This window comes from Prunus dulcis, chromosome 2 (assembly GCF_902201215.1).
Source record: "Prunus dulcis chromosome 2, ALMONDv2, whole genome shotgun sequence".
NCBI lineage: Eukaryota > Viridiplantae > Streptophyta > Magnoliopsida > Rosales > Rosaceae > Prunus > Prunus dulcis.
In genome coordinates this window covers 17984259-18002630 of record NC_047651.1, presented here as the reverse complement: position 1 = coordinate 18002630, position 18372 = coordinate 17984259, and the positions used below count along the sequence as shown (strand labels likewise).

The 18372-nt window shown below is 38.4% G+C and overlaps 5 protein-coding genes across 5 annotated transcripts; 1 reads left to right on the top strand and 4 right to left on the bottom strand.

The window, feature by feature from the left end:
- Positions 1–378: 378 nt before the first annotated feature.
- LOC117619033 (golgin candidate 4) lies at positions 379–8018 on the top strand. Its single transcript, XM_034348853.1, has 15 exons — positions 379–900; positions 1949–2047; positions 2223–2351; positions 2869–3024; positions 3369–3495; positions 3591–3655; positions 4011–4178; positions 4268–4378; positions 4634–4780; positions 5411–5707; positions 5828–5893; positions 6207–6409; positions 6674–6728; positions 6932–7114; positions 7437–8018. The coding sequence occupies exons 1-15, from the start codon at positions 679–681 to the stop codon at positions 7767–7769; spliced, it is 2361 nt and encodes a 786-aa protein (XP_034204744.1). The 5' UTR covers positions 379–678; the 3' UTR covers positions 7770–8018.
- Positions 8019–8814: 796 nt separating this feature from the next.
- On the bottom strand, positions 8815–11109 carry LOC117617915 (reticulon-like protein B6). The gene is made up of 5 exons (XM_034347535.1): positions 10701–11109; positions 9982–10162; positions 9720–9861; positions 9430–9499; positions 8815–9340 (listed from the first exon to the last, which is right to left on the bottom strand). The coding sequence occupies exons 1-5, from the start codon at positions 10915–10917 to the stop codon at positions 9177–9179; spliced, it is 774 nt and encodes a 257-aa protein (XP_034203426.1). The 5' UTR covers positions 10918–11109; the 3' UTR covers positions 8815–9176.
- Positions 11110–12894: 1785 nt separating this feature from the next.
- Positions 12895–14328, bottom strand: LOC117618302. The gene has a single exon (XM_034347893.1). It carries the CDS (start codon positions 14326–14328, stop codon positions 12895–12897), a length of 1434 nt encoding a protein of 477 aa, XP_034203784.1.
- Positions 14329–15110: 782 nt separating this feature from the next.
- On the bottom strand, positions 15111–16127 carry LOC117619027 (RING-H2 finger protein ATL67). The gene has a single exon (XM_034348846.1). It carries the CDS (start codon positions 15942–15944, stop codon positions 15366–15368), a length of 579 nt encoding a protein of 192 aa, XP_034204737.1. The 5' UTR covers positions 15945–16127; the 3' UTR covers positions 15111–15365.
- Positions 16128–17153: 1026 nt separating this feature from the next.
- LOC117620232 lies at positions 17154–18193 on the bottom strand. The gene has a single exon (XM_034350375.1). It carries the CDS (start codon positions 18048–18050, stop codon positions 17370–17372), a length of 681 nt encoding a protein of 226 aa, XP_034206266.1. The 5' UTR covers positions 18051–18193; the 3' UTR covers positions 17154–17369.
- Between the last annotated feature and the right edge of the window lie 179 nt (positions 18194–18372).

Below are 18372 nucleotides of genomic sequence, written 5' to 3'. Positions count from 1 at the left end.
ATGCATATGCCAATTCCATTGAAATTATTAGTGTTAGCTAGAGTACTGGATGAAATATGAGTGAAACTAAACGGAGGTCCAAACCGACTAATATTGAAGAATCAGCGGATAAAATGTCGGTAGGAGTGAAATGCCACTCGGACGCAGAGCTAGCTGGTTACTCATGCATTTGGGATTGTGCCACACAAGCTCACCAAAGCTTCCCTTCATAGAAAAAAATATCATCATTGGGCTTCAAATGTGTGCTTGCTAGCCCCAGATAGCAGGCCCAAAAGAAACAAGACCGTGGATAACCTCCTTAAGTTTCATTTCATGTCCTTTCACTTTCGTACGCAAGCGAGATAATCTTATAAACCACTATCCCTGTGGAATGGTGGGAAAATTGTAGTGCCTGATTGGTGCGGTGACTTGCCAATATCAACATTTCATAAGTTACATTAACGTGTCCTCTAACCATAAAAACAAATTTAATTCCAATTGATTTTATTTCCACCTCTTCGGTCCCCCTCCTCTCCTAGATCTGCCGAATTTCATTTTCAATTCCCTGTCCAATCTAAGTTCTCTTCTCAATCCGAGAAAAAGCACCTCCGATTTTCCCTAATTTTAGCGCCCAATTTCTCCAGTTCAAGCGCACGCGCATTCATACGCTTAAATATTTGCTGCGAGGGTTTTTGAAGGATGTGGAGCACGATTGCCAACCTGAAGGAGAACCTCAATAAGATGGCGCAGGATGTGCACGACGAAGACGACGAAGACGAGGAGTTCGAGATCTACGCCTCCCTCAATGGAGCCCAAGCTTCTTCCATCTCTGATCGGAGGAACTCCCACAGCTTCGCGCATTCCAAGTCCCCCTCGCGCTCTCCGATCCCTAATGGCATCGATTCCTTTATTAATCCCGAGGTTTGGCATTGTTTTTATCTGGACTTGGCTGTTTCGGTAATTGGGTTTTGATTTTTGTTTGGATTGGAGAGTTGGGACTGTGTTGTTTAGGCATTTTGGATTGTGTAGCTCTAAATGCTGCGATTTTGATAAGTTTGGATTTTGAATTGTGTGTTTTGCTGAGAGTTTGGTTATTATCTTAGTGAAGTATTGAATCATTCGGCATCTGTGTGTGGCATGCAAATTCAAACTTCGAAATGGAGGTAGATTTGCAAATTGTGGTTTATTTTCGTTTTGAAGCCCGAGTTTCCAATTAATTTAGGTTGAGAGCAGTAGAACTTTCATGGGAGCATGTATGGTAATTAGTAAGCTGGTTAGTTCCCGTTAGCAAGTGTTGTTAATTAAGAAATTATCTATTCATTTTCTAAACTGACAGCCGTAGTGCATTGTGTGTAAATGCACAGATTAGGTTCCTGTCTGTTTGCACGCATAGTATGACAACTAGTTTGAGTCTAATAAGCCTTGATCCAGGCTTTGAAGCAGAATTGTGGATACAAAGTGTGGTTGCCAACATTTTATGTAACTTTTGTGGTGACATTACTTCTAGGAGGTCTATGATATTTATTGATTTGGCGTGGCTTCTATGCATCAAGTATAAGATCCAAAACATCATTTTCCCAAGTCAGGCCAGATAGTTTGTGACAAGTAAGATGAACATGATTTTAGTATTCTATTTATGATGCTGTCTAGGAAGATGGATGATTTTTAATTCTGAGGCATTCACTTGTTTGGATTCTTCTTGTTAATTTTTGCAACATTTTAACACAAGTACATCACTAAATGTATCTATACTTGAGTCTGACTTCATGTTGAAAAATCTATGTGTAAAGAGAATGTTGAGTTGTTAGAGGAGTCATTCCCTTTATTTGATTATCATCTTCATTGGTCTCTGGCCATATCGTCTTCCCTGCCCCCCTCCCTTGTCTTTTGCAGCTGCTATTTGATTTGTTTTTATAAGAGGGAGTATTTTATGATACTGTGCTCTGCATTTTATTTTCTATTATTTTAGATCGAACAATACAAAGCGGATATTAAGAGGCTGCAGGAATCTGAGGCAGAAATTAAAGCATTATCAGTAAACTATGCCGCATTGTTAAAGGAAAAGGAGGTACCTGATGAATCTCAATGGAAATTATATTATGGATTTCATCCTTTTTGTTTATCTTGTTTGATGGAGGTATCTGTAATTGGATTTGTGTGCCTTACATCCTGTATGGAGTGGCATCTTGACAGTATATATCACAACATGTCCTTTGACAAATTGGAACCTTCACATTTGACAGGATCAAATTTCCAGATTGAGTAAAGAAAATGGCTCATTAAAACAGAACCTGGACTCAACTACTGCATCTCTGAATGCGTCTAGAAATGAAAATCACAAAGCAGCGGCAAATGGCATCAACGTGCTCAAGGTAGTTGTTCATCTTAGTGTATTTGAGCATGATAATTAACATATATTTCGATGTAGTACTTAATGGTTTTCTTCAATTAAATCGTAAACTTCTTGATGACATATCTATTATCATATGTACAAAGAAGAGCCATTCTATAAGAAAAGTATATCTCTACCATCTCGCTACTAGTTTTTATTATTTTTTATTTTTTATTATTTTTTAAATAATTTGGTCCAGGATGTTAGTTGTCTGGACACCCTATAGGAAGGGGTATTAATAAGGTAGTACCGTAGTGGACTTGAGAGGCGTATATTTTTAACTGCAAAGCGCGGAGATTCAGGTCCTTAGCTTCCATAAAGGAGTGGGACATGCATAAATTTGCATTGAATTGCTTTCATATCATTCGTTCTTTTAGTATATGTCGATTTTACAATACTGAGTTACCAGAATCGTTTTCTCTTATCTTTCTTGTTATCACTGAAGTATAAGGCTTGAGCTATGGTAATTGGCTAAGTTAACTTGTAATTATATTCAGGGTAGTGGTAGTCAGTCACCCAACCGACAGCAGAAATTGACAAGTCAAACAAAAACTGGCTATTCTGGACACCAGAAACAGAACGGTGGTTTCTTTACGCAGGATGGGATAAGCAATGGGGTTGCACAGCTTTCAGATATGCAGGGGAATGAAAGGGTAATGCACCTTGTATTCTGTTCTATTTTGAATAGCTGAATGTTTGGATTGACTTTTCTTTTGGGAAGGTTAAGAATGATTTTTTTATGAACTATATTGATATTTATGTTTTCCTTGCCTACGTTGTATTTTAGGTTTGATCTAGATATCTCCTTTTTCCAATAGTGTTTTCGCTATAATCTATTTTCAGAAACAAAATTGATTTTGGCTATAATAGTTATCCAAATCAGGTTTTGGCTACAGTTGTAATTCAAATTTTTTTTTTTCTTTCTGGTTTTCTGTATGCTCTTTTTTATTCTTAAATGATGAAAGAATTTGACAACAGATGTATAAATGCCTTCTAGGAGCTTGCAGATTTACTAGAAGAGAAAAATAGGTCCCAGACAGCAGTGCTAGCTGAGATGAAACAATTGCGGATGGAACTTGAAAAAGAACGCAATCAGTCAGGAAATGTACATCGAAAATTACAAGGTACACTGCTGGGCTGCGAAAATTCAGAAGTGGGCCTACAATTATCATATTGGATATTTATCTAATTTCTTTATTCAATCTGTATTCGGTCACAGAACAACAGAAATTGAATGAAGCTATCCAGGAAGAGCTTAAATTTCTGAAGTTGGATAGAGAGAAAGTGAGTTTCAAATTTTGATACAGACATTGAGAATTATTGATATAGATGCATATTTAGTTGAATGATTGCCTTTCTTTCCGTTTATTGTATGATTACCATTAGTTCTTGAGTGCTCAGATGTTTTGCATATTTAACTGTGTCAATTTTGTATGTGCCTATAGATGTTAATGTGGTTCTCTTTCCTGGCATCACTACCATATTAATTTGGAAATGTACAATTTTTATTATTATCTTTACTTATGATTAGACATAAGCAGCTGGATATGGAGGCAGCTATGTATGTACACATATGTTTCTTGTTTTGGTTCTCTGACCTCTGCCTTTTGGTACGGCATGCTCATGTTTCTTTTGGCAGACCTCCATCGAGATAAGCAAAATAAGCAATGTGTTGAAGGAGAAAATGTCTGAGATAAATCGATTGCAAATGGAGTTGAATAGACAGGAGGATGAAAATGCAGATGATGTTGCTGGTGGTTTGAAAAGATTAATCGCAACCCTGGAGAAGGAAAATAGTAGTCTTAAGGTTGATAATTTCATGTTTTGATGAAAATTTGTGTTTCTAGTTATTGTCCCCTTATAAAATCCACTCTAACATTTATTCATTGTATATAGATAGAGAAGAATGAACTTGAAGTTGCGTTGAAAGCGAGCAGGACTGCAACTGAAAGAAATTCCTTAGATGCTTCTGAATCTTTGAATAAGCACCCAACTCATTTGAATGAGGTAATACGTGTGCAGTTTGAGAATTTTTGGGGAACACAATACTTGCTTTTTTGTGCAATTTTTATGGAATCCTTCCTAGCTAATCCCTCTCCCTTTGATTGTTTCGAGTGGCTTGGGAGGTGGGGGTGGGGGAAGTGCGTGTGTCTGTCTTTACTGCACTAGTCATGTTTTCGCATGCTGGACATAACTCGGTGGTTGATATTATGATACCCAGTTCTTTAACTTAAATTAGTATTTTTTTAACCTTCTGTGCAGCCGGTAGATTCTTCAGAAAGTTTTCCTGGAAAGGAAGAAATGGAGAAATCGTTACAAAAGTTTGATAAAGATTTGAAGGAAATGCGCCTTGAAAGGGACAAAGCCTTGCAAGAGTTGTCACGCCTTAAACAGCATTTGTTAGAAAAGGTTATATGTCTTCAATATATCCATTATTTGCATTGTCGTGCATGACATTTTGCATTCAAAATTTGAGTGGCATCAAACTTTTCACGTTTTAAACTTTCCATTTGAATCTGTTGTTGATGTTATTAGACTGAGGATATTGTTCAGTGGATTATTCTTTCTATTGCACACTCATTGTTTAAATTGTAGAGGACAATGTATTTTTCCTAGTCCACATGATAGTAGCTGCGAACTGCCTTAGCAGAAAATTGAATTACTGCATTGTGCAGTAATAAGTTATATGATATTTGTTTGATTTTGTATTGATGATCTTTGTTTGAGGTTTAAAGTTGTAACTCTTGTTCATAGAGTCTCTGTACTTATTTTATTATTTTATTCTTCATAAATGTTTTCTTTCATTTTCATTACTTTGTGAGTATACTTCTGTGTGCAAGTTTGGTTTTATTTACTGTGTACAGATAATTTTGGTAGTTTGGATACTGTACTCTTTATTTTGTTCGTATTATTTATGAGTACCGTTTTATATTGCACGGGAAACATTGTTGGTGGATTTGTCATCCTGTATATACCAAGTGAAAATGTCATGGAAAATTATTGACGAGGATTTTTTCTTTTGGCTTATACTTCGTGCAGGAATCTGAAGAGTCTGAAAAAATGGATGAAGACAGCAAAGTCATTGAGGAACTTCGAGAAAGTAACGAATATCGAAGAGCTCAAATATTACATTTGGAGAAAGCTCTGAAGCAGGCGATTGCAAAACAGGATGAAGTGAAGATGATCAACAATAACGAATTTCAGAAATCAAAGGAACTTATTGATGATCTGAATAAAAGACTTGAAAGCTGTATGAACACAATAGATGCCAAAAATGTTGAACTTTTGAATCTTCAAACTGCTCTTGGTCAATACTATGCTGAAATTGAAGCTAAGGTAATGAAATTCAAATTTTGTTGTCTGTCTATATGGGAAGGCACGTGAAATGTTTTGTGTTGAATTATGAGTCCTCAGAATTTTTATTTATTTCTTATGCAAGTTTCATTTTCTGTATAGGAACATTTGGAAGGAGATTTGGCACGGGCAAGGGAAGAGTTGGCTAAACTTTATCAGCTCTTGAAAGTATGTTCTCTTCCTTTTCCTTTGCATTGTCAGAATACGATTCTGTTATATTATGCAATTTTTAATCTGCTTGTGGTGCTATATAATATTACCTGCAATGCATTTATTACACTGGTGCCCCATAATTGTGATCATGCAAATCATGTTCCTTCCTTTGTTAGTTGAGGGGAGAGATAGGAAGAACAAGAAGATAATTACTTATATTATATAAAGTTGCATCACTTAATGAATTTAAGATCTGTATGTTCTGATGGTCTTCTCTAGTACTAACACACAAAATAATCGGAGTCAAAATGTTCTATGATTTTACCAGGATGCGGATCATCAGGCAGAAGCATCAAAGAGGGAAAAGGAAGAAATCTTGTCCAAGCTTTCTCAAGCTGAGAAGATAGTAGTAGACTGGAAAAACCGAGTAAACAAACTGGAGGAAGACAATGCAAAGTTACGGCGAGCTGTTGAACAGAGCATGACCAGGCTTAATAGGATGTCAATAGATTCAGATTATCTTGTTGACAGGTTGGTCTGTTTTTCCTTTTCTGGTGGCCTTCTATCTGGTTTTAGGTATATGGAGTAGTGACATTGCCTTCAAAATTCATTTATGGGTTATGGCTTTGTGTCTGGAGTGTTTGGCAGCTCTCTTCTTTTGTTTTACAGGAGTGCTGTATCTACCTTGTTGGAGAGAATTCTTGGTTGAATTTATTTACAATATTTTATTAATAATAATGCTGTTTTATTGAAAGAGTGCATTGCAATGTTAATGATGATTGGTTTTTGTCACAGACGCATTGTGATCAAGTTACTGGTGACCTACTTTCAGAGAAATTACAGTAAAGAGGTATGAAATTTTTTCATGACACTAGACTAGCTTCATGATGGGGCTACTGATGCAAGAATTTGTCATGTTTGCTTTATGCAAGAACTTATTAGTTCTGGCTTGTCAAGTCCCACCCCTATCCAGCCTCGTGCAGTACTGATCCATGACAATTGGTTTAGTTTTTAATATGGCCAGGCTCATGTACTTTTTCTGCTGCTGTCCAGGTACTGGATCTTATGGCTCGCATGCTGGGATTCTCCGATGAAGACAAGCAGAGAATAGGCGCCTCTCAAGGTGCAGGTAAAGGTGTTGTTCGTGGAGTTTTTGGTCTGCCTGGCCGCCTCGTTGGTGGCATTTTGGGCGGCGGTTCAGCTGGAGCATCTGCAAATGCGGCATCTGAGAACCATGTACCTTTCTTTTCTCCTTTCAATTAAAAGATTATTTGGTGGTATACTTTGATTTCCAACTAGTGTTTTTTCAAATCGCATTGGGTATTTTAATTTGTTCCGTATTTGCTGTACTTTAATTTGGTGGTTTTTTCCGATGTGTCGTTCTACATTTAGCTCCTGCATGCTTCTATTTGTTAAAACATGATTTGTTTTTCCTCTTAATTTCCAACCAATAAGCTGCCCTGAAAAGTGTTCCGAGTGCCTTTTCTTTATCATGGTGTTAGGTCCGCATTTACTTAATGGAGTTGCATCCATTAACTTTGTTCTCTGCTATGTTCAGTCCTTTGCAGATCTGTGGGTTGATTTTCTGCTCAAAGAAACTGAAGAAAGGGAGAGAAGGGAGTCTGCAGACGATTCCGGCAGATCTCAAGAAGATTCACACAAGACTCCAACCTCTGCACAAGCCGTTCCGATGGAACCTGACCATAGGACTTCCACCAGTGGTACTGAGTTGGGTTTCTCAAGACTCAACTTATCGCCAATCCAAAATACAAGCCCCTTACCTTTCCGCAGTAACTTTCGGTCGGAGCATTCTGATTCGGAATTCTCAACAGTCCCTCTCACATCGGCGGAAAGCAATCCTTATGCCTCAAGACTCCTTCCAAGATACTGAAGAAGATTCGTTGTATGTTGTAATTAATCAAAGGTATAGATCATTGTTTGATTTTGTAGCCCCGCAATCTTGTTCAATCAATTCTTTCACTCAAATGACTTCGTGCATGGTTGTCTGATAATTTAATTTACAAGCCAGTTAAACAAGTGGGAAGTTGTAAAACGAATGTGAGGCGTGGATGCCCAGCATAATTGCAACAATGGGAAAATATGTGAAATCGATGCAACAGTGAGAAAGATTTGCTCAGAACTCTCTATTCTTCAACCCAACTTGAATCTCCTGTCTTCCTTCATGGTCCCTCTCAGCCTACTGAGAATTTCGGTACCGGCTGAAATCTTTGTTTTGGACGTTATTCAACCATATACATATATTGAGAAAATATGGGCTCACAATGTACAATCCATTCGAAGTTTTTTTTTTTTTTTTTTTTTTTTTTTTTGGGGGAAAAAAGGAGGGCTGAAGCCCAACACAAACACTAAACAGCAACATATTTTAGGGTACAAAAACCTACACAAATCATTAAACATTAATTGTCTCGCAGCAGCAGGGGTAGAGTTCCAAATATGGAGACACGAAGTCTCAGAGATTTCGATCAAATAAAAAGTCTCTGAGATCCCAATAAAAGCAAGCATATCAGCAGCAGAGTTACGTTCCCTGATGGCATGTTGAATGTGACTCCCGCACCCATTTAACGTGATCATATGGACAAGTACATGAAAAGTGATTTTTGTCATATTCATTCGGGTCATTTTTAAGGTCAAACCAAACAAATTTGAGTTGAAGAATCGCATTACAAAATCTAAAATCCTATCAACATTGAATTATAATCAGAATGAGAGGATGAGTTTAGAGCAGACGTTACACGATACTCAACGAAGAATAACATTTCCATTGCCAGAAACATGTCAAGCTCACGTGCTTATGCCACATTTCAAAGTGCCTAACCAGATGTCCAAAAATCTAAACCAAATGCAAATAGATAATCAATTCATATAAGGAATAAACTTAAAACACTAGCAGTATATCAAAACACGCCACAGCCACCTGATTTAATTTAGGTATGTTTGGGACACAACGCTAAACTTTCATAAAACTTAAGCACCAAAATATCATGCTAGCAACCAAAAGGAGAAGCAGCATGAAATAACATACACCATAACTGTTCATATAAGCGACAACCCATGTACAAGACAGAATTGGATAGCATAAAGTTGTCAAAATAAACGTATGGCTAATGTGCTGTTTAAAGGCTTCCCATGATTACGTATAAGCACATCACAAACCTAATTCTGGAAGCTAAGACCACATAAAGTCATTTGAATAACAAAACCCAAACACTTGAACAGCATGGGAAGCTCAACTACAAAACCTAGAGCTTTTAAAGCACAACAAAACACTTCAGACTTTCTAAGACCTCTTGTTTTTCAGCCCCTGCGGAATCTTACTGAGAACCTTAGCATCAAACACTGCATAGTGCTTTTTGAATTCAATAGTTGCCTTCTCTGCAAATGGGTCTATCTTGTCTTCATACTTCTCATAAATGACAGGCACCGTGTGCAGCAAAACAAAAGCTGTTTTACAAAATGAGGATTATTAAAATCAGTACAATAATAAATCAAACATATTTGTGCACACAACACAAGTTTTCCATAGTCCTTACATATGTAAAACAAGGTCAAGAAATTGCACCAAGTCCCCACAATTGAAAGAACCCACAAGCCAGCAATAACCTGAAATCGACAGTACATTATCAGAGCAAACTTAAAAAATTCTGCTTATGTATAAGAATTATAGCATAGCAACAAGTTCTAAAAACTAGTAATCCTGATGAGACAATAAACTAAGCACATTAAGCTGTTTAAACTTTAAACCCATTAAATAACCAATCTAGTCACCATACACTGATTGAAAAGCTTATCAAAAAGAGTTATAGAGATCAATTCTACATACGATCAGGAATTTCTTCAATTCTCTGCCAGATGCAATATCATGAAGGACCGCAAAAGCCCAGTTGATTTGAAGTCTCAGCTCAGAAGCAACCTGCAGGAATGGTTCCTCAGGAAGATGAACTTCTGGGATGCGAGGTGGAGTCCTACAAAAGCAAATTTATTAACTTAGAAGGCAAAGATCGAAACAGAACCATAAATTATATTCAGATCCTATGCAAGCACCCAGAAGATGAAACCATGAATGGAAAAACCAAGTATCTTACTTGTGGATAAAAGAATGGGCATTGGACCAGAGGAACAAGACCGCAAGGGTACCAATCAAAATGTGGCCAACAAGAGTAAGTAGGTGGTACTCAAGCAACTCAAAAAGGACCCAGACTGCAGTGGCTCCACCAAGAACACCAGCTGAAACCTTCTTGTTTCTCCACAAGAACACATCAGCAGCTGCAACATTTCAGAAATGTCAAAATCTGAAGTCTGAACTCTAATGCGATAACTAAAGATAGAGCATCCGGGTTACCAAACGGCATTGAAGATCCAAATATCAAAGTAAATGAAGTGATTTAACAGATCAACTAAGAAGATCGGACCCATTGCAAAAGAATATATATAAGAAGAAAAAGGAATTTAGTTACTCTATATTTCTACTCGAAAAACACAAACGTTCGCATCTTCCTGCCCATATTTTTTTTTTTTCTACAGTTTCCTAGCATCTGAACACAACAATAGAAGAAATAAGAAATCAAACCCATAAGTTCAGAAATTTTATCAGCACCCAAACAAAGCATAAAAGCATCTAACCAAGAAAAATAATCACGATCTCAGATCAACCTACAACCTACACAAATCAAACTGGTATACTCGTTTCACTTCTTTCAAAAGACAATGTTCAAATTTTTTTTTTTCCAAAAGATATGATTCTTAGTTTCAAATAAAATAAAATAAATAAAAAACTTCATAGAGAGAGAATGGATGTCCGTACGCTTTCCTCCACCGAAAACATGGTGAACTGGTTTCTCCCTCCCGAAAATCCTGAAAACCTTGGGCTTCTGAGACTTGGGCGATTCCGGTTTCTCGTTATCCGAGTCAGATGACGACGAAGACGACGAGTCATGATCGTGGATCTTCTCGCTGATCTTCTCCATCAGTGACTTCTCGTGCTCCACCGTCGAACCGGCACTCTCCGACTGGTCAGCCATGATCTCCGAAACCCCAAAAACAAAAATATAAATGAAAATGAAATCTCCCGAAACTTTCAGATGAGTGACCGAAATAATAACAGAGAGTAAAGTAGGGTTTTGGGGTTGGGATAAGAGCGAGCTATATAAGGTTGCGGGACACGAGACTAGATCTGGGCCGTTGATTTTGTTGATTTGCTCGAGCCTTGCGGTTCGGGTCCTGAGCCAGTTGGTCCGGGAAAATTTGAAATGGTAAAGTGACCGACTTGGGTTTGAAAGGTTGCAAACCACGTGGCGCGGAGCAATCAAGACATGAGTGGTTTGGACGGTCGGGTGACTTTTTTTCGTGGGTGGGTTGTGGGGTCCACTTTTCTTAGAGCGCTCCACGTAATGTGTGTGTGACGGAGAGAATTAGAGATAGATTCAGATGTTGTTTACTTCCCTTCATTTTTTTTGTTTTGTGATGGGGATGGTTTTAGAGATCAATTTAAATTTTAAAACTTTGTCAAGTTTATAACGAAATTAAGTAGAACAAAAATTAATTGTATGAAAAGTTGGTAGGTTTTACACATGAACAAGAGGTTTTTTCTACTTCAAAAAAGTCTATAATTTAGGCATTGAAAGCTCGTGAATTGAATTCTCACAGAAAATATGTCTGAGTAATTTATTTTAGCATGACTCGCCACTATTTCTTTTTTCTTTTTTCTTTTGATTTTTTGTCAAAGTCGCCACTATTTCTTGAAGTGATATTTATTTTCCTTAATAATTGAGAGCTATTATTTTCCGCTTCAGACAAAACCTAAGATCTAGGATGGAAAAAAAAAGATGCCAAATTTGCACGGTAAATAAAATTGGCATGAGTCGGCATCATAACTCAGAGATTTTAGGCTTACTTTTAAGCACTAAAATAGGAAGTTGTAAAGTTTCAACTTTCTAAAGGATTTTGTTAGCTATTATTTTACCTTGATTCGAGTACAAATTAACTCTCCAGATGAAAGATAATTGTTTGTAATTTATTAAACTTTACAAGAGGGTTTTTACACTTTTAAGCTGTTAATGCAGCTTTTGAATCTTTCTTCTTTATCTTTTCTTCGGCATGGGACCTTGGAATCTTTCTGGTTGGCGGAATACGTCAGTTTCTGGTAGAGCTCTGGGCCAGTCGGCCCACTGGACAGCAATCCGAGTCCGTTAAAAAGAATGTGCATCGACCGTCGACATTTGAGTCTCAATCAATCAAGATTTTACCCTTGAAATGAAAATGATGATTGATGTCCATTCTTTTTCATGCAGTAATATTTATTTGACAAAAAGAAAAATAAATAAATAAATGCAGCTATTTGATTTGCAAATAACTATCGAGTGAGGAGCCTGAAGCCCGTGGATCACAAAGACTCTTCCTGCCCTCATGTCACGGGACCCTTCAAGATGCAGGCTCTCACATTTTTTCTTTTGGCTTCATGTTTTTGGCAAGGATTTAACTATGGAGTCACCCGCGCGTTGATGCATTACGAGTCTCATGTGTATCAACGACTAGAAACTATCCATTTATGTGTAAGCGACTAATCCTAACATTTTGAATATATTTGAAGTTGGGCAACCGCTACATCTACAAGTTTCATGTTACTGGTCCGCAAAACAATATACCTAATATTAGTGTCTTTTTCTTCAACTTGACATTGGTGGACCCTTATCTGCATCAAGGAAAAGTGGGAAAATTGATGACTGAAATTGACAAACAGCTCCTACAATGCAAAATGGCCGTGTGAACTCCTCTAAATTCTGGTCATTATTATTGTATTGACAAGAAAAAATGGACTCGGCTGAAACTTTTCCCTTGTGGCAGAAAACACTAAGCATACACATCACATTCACATTGAACCTCATCTAACTGGAAATGAAATCATATTCAAAATTTTAAGTTCATGTAAACACAATAAAGATTGTCAGACATAAGATCAATTATGTGATTATCAGACATAATTAAGATCAAATCTAAGATTACCGGAAAGGTCTACCCGGCTTTTCTAATAGAGCAGAAAAGAAAACCTCTTTATCATCTTTATCAAGCTTTGGAACAACAACCCATTTGTGCTTCTTATATCTCAGCATCCTAAGGGCTTCCAAATAATCACTCAAATCCTCCTTCAAACAGAAGAAGCTGTCAACCCACAAGAAACCCCCAGGCCTCAGAGCTCTGTCCCAATCATACAAAACAAAGTCCAGCAGCACAAAATCAATCCAGCCATCTAGAAATCTTGTTGTGTGGATCAAATCCAGAGTGTTATCGAAAAATGGCACCCGTTGATTGATCGTCAAGTAAAGTGGGACGAGTCCACGAAGAGCTATCATTTCGTTGAAAGGTGCCCCAAGATTGATAGTTGCTGAGACAATAGTGACATTGAATTCCCTCATCCGGGCTGCAAAAGTCCCAGTTCCTACGCTAAAATCCAGTCCAATTCTGATCTCTCCAGGCTTGATGTTAAGCACTTCAGGGATTAGGAAATCTGCTGTCACATTTGAATTGGTGTCTAGATATGCTGGTTTGATCCATCTGGGTTTTTCATGGTCTTGAAGATTGAAGCAATCTGCACATTTGAAGAACCCCTTTTGAGTCTTGTTGCTTGCCAAGCAAGTAAAGTTCTTGCACCTGTAGTTGCTCCACCGGACATTTCGATTATCAGGGAGCTTCCACATGGACTCATGAATTGGAAATGGCTTGCTGTATAGCTTTGGGGCCCTGGAAAAGCACCTCCTCCTTGGAAGTGGATCACATCCATGAACCATTAGCTTCTGAGCCAGCCTCCAATCATCATTGCAGATTTCACCAATGTCATAGTCCATGTATTCTTCAAGCTCTTTCTTCATAGCAAAGCAAGCATGGCCAATACTGGTGAAAGTTCCATTGGCTCCCATGAAATTCTGCTTTCCTAATCTATTCGGCTTGATCTTGACATACTTTCGAATCTCCTCGATCAGAAAGTAATCTGCAGGCTCATCGGATTGCTGCTTCGGTTTTAAGAGAGGATGGATGTCTTTGGCACCACTGTTCAGCTCATGAGTCTCTTCATTCTGTGACAGAGATGTCTGCACTGACTCAATATGCCCCAAAATATCAGCAAGAAAGGAACTGTATTTCAGCACATGTTTCGATGAAGACGGCTCTGGTTCTGAATCTCTGAACTTGTCGAGCTCTTGTTGGATTTTCTGAATAACAGTTTCAAGAGTTCTTCTCACATGGCTGTCTGGCCTTCTTTGGCTCTCAGGGTTTACATAATTGCAGAGAGTATCAGTGACATGAAATGATCCGAGAGAGTTGAATTTGGATAAAGTACCAAGAGAGATGAGAAGAGCAAAGATACTTAATACAAAGATCGAGCTGCGAACTCCTCCTCTCCATGTTCCTAACTTATTAAAAACATTTGGTTTCCCCATATCTTTCACACAGATGAAAAGCTGGAATTTGTATGCTGCTACAGAAAAGAAAAGCAGCTTTCGAAATAAGTGCTAACCAAACATAACCCCAATGATTTTCAGCAACAATTCAAATCTAAAGAGTGCATAGAGATTGAAAGCTTTGAGATCAGAGTCCAAAGGTTGCATTTGTTTTATTTGATCGAAGAGCCTATTGGGCAGATTTTCATGAGCACTTTATCAGAATGCAAAAGTCATTGAGAAGGATTGATTTCTTGTTTTATTAAGAATATGGGGATCGGTTCTTCTTTATCCTCACCTTTTTAAATTCCTTTTCCTTCAAATTTAAGAAAAAAAAAAGTGAAGGGTGAATTAATCAAACATTAGAAATGTGGTCATTATGTTATTGTGCAGGGTGATTAAGAGACATCTAGAGGATCAGCCGCAACACTGAACAAACACGTGCTACACTGTTGCTGCACAATGCTTGCATAGTTAAATTTGACTTTTTTTCAAAGCTCCAAGTCCCCCCCTTTCGAGAAAAAATAGCAAATATCTTATGGAAAGCTGAATTGAAGCACAAGCAACCCTAACCCTATGACCCTTGTGATTGAAGAAAGAATTGGTACCAGATTTACTGTTAGATTGGTTTTTTCAAGTACTCAACATGATTAGGTACCAAGCAAGAAAGAAAAACACACAAGAAGCTTTAAGTGAATGACAAACAAAATTCACAAGGGTCTCCATGGCAAGTTGGCAACCATGTATGTAGATGATTAAAAATGAATTCCAAAACTTTATCATCACCCAAATCAAAGTAATTAACATTAATCAAATTCCATGAGACACAAGTTGTTTGTGCATAATCCACTTCACTAATGTCACAAAATCAGTACCCGAAGAAGAAGAAGAAGAAGAAAAGACCAAATTTACATTTCCCAATTCCCAAACCAACACCACCAATAGAAAACAGAAAACCCTAAACCCAAAACAAACAACTAAAAATAAAAAATAAAGGACAAAAACCAAAGAAGATATCAGTCAATCAGGACAATCAGTCACCTCCTCCATCTCCGATCGGCCGGGTACTGAGACAAAGGCACGACCTCCTGCAACGGAGTCGACAGGGGCGTCGGCAACGGAGAGTTCCGGCAAACCGGGCACGACCCGTTGAGCTTGAGCCACGCGTCGAGACACATCAGGTGAAAGTAGTGCCTGCACTCGGGCATCATCCGGAGCATCTCGGCGTCCTTGTAGTCGCACAAGCAGATGGAGCACGTGGACGAATCGGCGGCCGCCACTTCCTTGGAGAAGGGGAACTTGGGGTAGGAGTTGATGACGCTCTGGTGGATCCCAACGACGGCGTTCTCATCGTCTTGCTGCTGCTGGTCGTTGTCGTCCTCGGCGACGAAGATGATTCGGGGGAGGATGACGCCGTCGGAGTTGTTCGGGTTCCGGTTCGGATTGGGAGGCGGGTGGTGGTGGTGGCGGGAGACGCGGCAGCAGATGTAGGAGGCCAGGAGGAGAGTGGAGAAGAGGACGAGGAAGCCGAGCGCAATGGCGATGCCGTAGCCGAGTCCGAGGGTAGTTAGGTAATTTTGGGTGGAGGGGTGGGTGGGGTTTGGGGCGGACGACATTGGAAGAGGAGGGGAGGAGGAAGGGGGGTTTTAGCCATTGGGAGTTGGGTGGGATTTTTTTTTGGGGGGTGAGAGGAGAGAAGGTGGGTGGGTGCTCCAGCTGCTGCATTTAATACTCACACCAGAGACAGCATTAAATTGGTGGGAAAATGTGAGTGGTGAGTGAGTGGCAGTGATTATCATCCTAATTTTCAAGGAAAAACTTCAAGAATATAACGATTTTGCTATTCATATGCAGTGATAACAGTTTTGTGTGACATAATATTATTGTTCGGAATAAGAAAATCGCGTTATCCATGTTACAACTAAAATTTTCTCCTAATTTTCTCTTGTTTTTTCCCTTCTTTTTTTTTGGGTGGTGGGTAGAACGACTCTTAGGATTTGATTTTGTTTGTATTTGCATGGTTTATGGGTTTTGAGTTGGGCTTGGGCTTTCTTTTTTTTTAAGTTAAGAAATAAAAAATAAAGCTATTAGTACAATATGGTTGGTATTCAAATCTCTGTTTAAATGTCTAAATCTAAGTTTATACTAATAAAGTTCAAAACTTATCAGCAACTCAATGTCATTTTTCAATGGACTAAACCTCATTGACATTCATACATCTAAGTTTAAGTATTATGAAGCGGGAGACTTTTGTGTATTTTAAAAACATTGTCATGTTATATAATCAATCCACATGTGTTATAACGTGGATAATTTTCAATATTATACATTAAATTATAAACTAATTTTTGAAAACAAAAGTGAAGTAAAATCCCTAGATTTAGAATGTTAAAAGATCATGAAGTGTTCATGAACTTGCTATGTTGGGAAAGTAGACGAGATCTTTCTCCTTTCTAGCTAAGAGCTCTGTATACTCTGAGCTTCGACTTGAATTGTTTTTCTTTTATACAATACGTGTGATATTTTGATCAACGCGATCTTCTTTGATCAAAGAATTTGGATTTGGCCCCAAAAATCCAGAGCACTTGGAAATAATCAAATGCCATTGAAGGAACGTTGGCATCCAAACTAATCTAAAATTATTAATTTGTTTAAATATCCTTAGGAGAGCTGTTTACATAAGCATGTCATCACACATACGCTATTTTATTTTATGATCGATTATTGACTTCTGGGCATTGGCTATAAAGTACCGGCAAAGTGTTGGAGTGGAGTGATTCAATATTGAAGAAAATCAGAATAAACAAAGACTAATGAAAGGGATGATGTATCATATTATATGTTTAATAATCTAACGATAGAATAACAACTCTCTCGTGAGGTCAATGTGTTCGCCTCTTATATCGAGTTCGTTTAAACTCTTTGGTGAGGGTATACCATTGAGTTAAAGTACAGTTCTACACGTATCATATAACCATATTTATAAAAGCTTACATCCATATACTCCGTATATTCTACTCACTCTTCTCCACATAAAAACCTTATAAATAAACTACAAACCTAGAGGTAACTTTCCTCTTGCATTTTTGTTCTTGAATTGCCTGGCTGGAAATGTTAACGGTCATGGTACAATTCATCTTCACAACCACATGTCTCTTGATAATATGCCACATATTCACCCTCCCTGGAATTCTAGAATAGCTACTCATAGTCAATAACCCCGATCCCACGTCCGCCCCCCACTTGGGATTGGATGTGAGCCGATCAGTTATGACATCAACAGTTATATTCATTCTCATGGTCCGTCGGGCTTTAGCCTGGCCCGGTGAGCCATGAGCCTCTCCCACCACCACGCCGTGATAATACAGAGTGGTGGTGGTGTTGTTGTACCTAAACGAAGCCGCGTTGGGATTTTTCACCGACACGTCGGCTGTTAACGATATGTTGGAGCCTGGCTTAGGGATTGTGTTGTTGTTGATCAGCTCCAGCCTTGTAACTGTGACTTTGTTCATTTTGATCTTTGGCTCCTTCAAGCGGAACACAGTGAACGCTAGAATTATGATCACCACGGCTAGGATTAAGAGCAAGGCTGTTATGCCGCCACAGCAGTAGATGAACTTTTTCAGTCCAAATTTCTTTGAGTGAAGGGCGGCCTCGTCTGCGTCGCTGCTCTGGCCTTTGGCGGCGGGGGCTAGTGGTCTGACCTGCTCCTTCTCCACCATGGCTAGAGGGTTGAGAAGAGATGGGGAGGAGAGAGGAGTTAAAGAAAGCTGAGGTTTTGGAAGAGTTAGTGTTAATACATGAATGTAGTGTATTTTTATAGAGTTTGTTTAGGGGGAAGTGGGAGTATGTATATGATGGGGTAAGTATGAGTTTCCTACAAAATGTTGGCACATATTGTTGTGCCTTTTGCCTACCCAAAATATTTCAAGCTGTTCAATATTGACTTCCACTAAAGTTCACACATAATTGTAGTATGAAGCTGCTACTATTTGAGACTCTGAACAATGAAATTTTTTTTTTTTCAGATTTATTGTTCATATA

Excerpts from the sequence above, each read along its gene's own strand:
- LOC117619027 (XM_034348846.1), bottom strand. The coding sequence starts at position 15,944 with ATGTCGTCCGCCCCAAACCCCACCCACCCCTCCACCCAAAATTACCTA.
- LOC117618302 (XM_034347893.1), bottom strand. The coding sequence starts at position 14,328 with ATGGGGAAACCAAATGTTTTTAATAAGTTAGGAACATGGAGAGGAGGA.
- LOC117617915 (XM_034347535.1), bottom strand. The coding sequence starts at position 10,917 with ATGGCTGACCAGTCGGAGAGTGCCGGTTCGACGGTGGAGCACGAGAAG. Across the intron at positions 9,862-9,981 it reads GCCCATTCTTTTATCCACAA|GACTCCACCTCGCATCCCAG; the intron begins GTAAGATACTTG and ends TTGCTTTTGTAG. Across the intron at positions 9,341-9,429 it reads CTTGACCTTGTTTTACATAT|CTTTTGTTTTGCTGCACACG; the intron begins GTAAGGACTATG and ends TTTGTAAAACAG.
- LOC117620232 (XM_034350375.1), bottom strand. The coding sequence starts at position 18,050 with ATGGTGGAGAAGGAGCAGGTCAGACCACTAGCCCCCGCCGCCAAAGGC.
- LOC117619033 (XM_034348853.1), top strand. The coding sequence starts at position 679 with ATGTGGAGCACGATTGCCAACCTGAAGGAGAACCTCAATAAGATGGCG. Across the intron at positions 3,656-4,010 it reads TGAAGTTGGATAGAGAGAAA|ACCTCCATCGAGATAAGCAA; the intron begins GTGAGTTTCAAA and ends TTCTTTTGGCAG. Across the intron at positions 6,729-6,931 it reads AGAGAAATTACAGTAAAGAG|GTACTGGATCTTATGGCTCG; the intron begins GTATGAAATTTT and ends GCTGCTGTCCAG.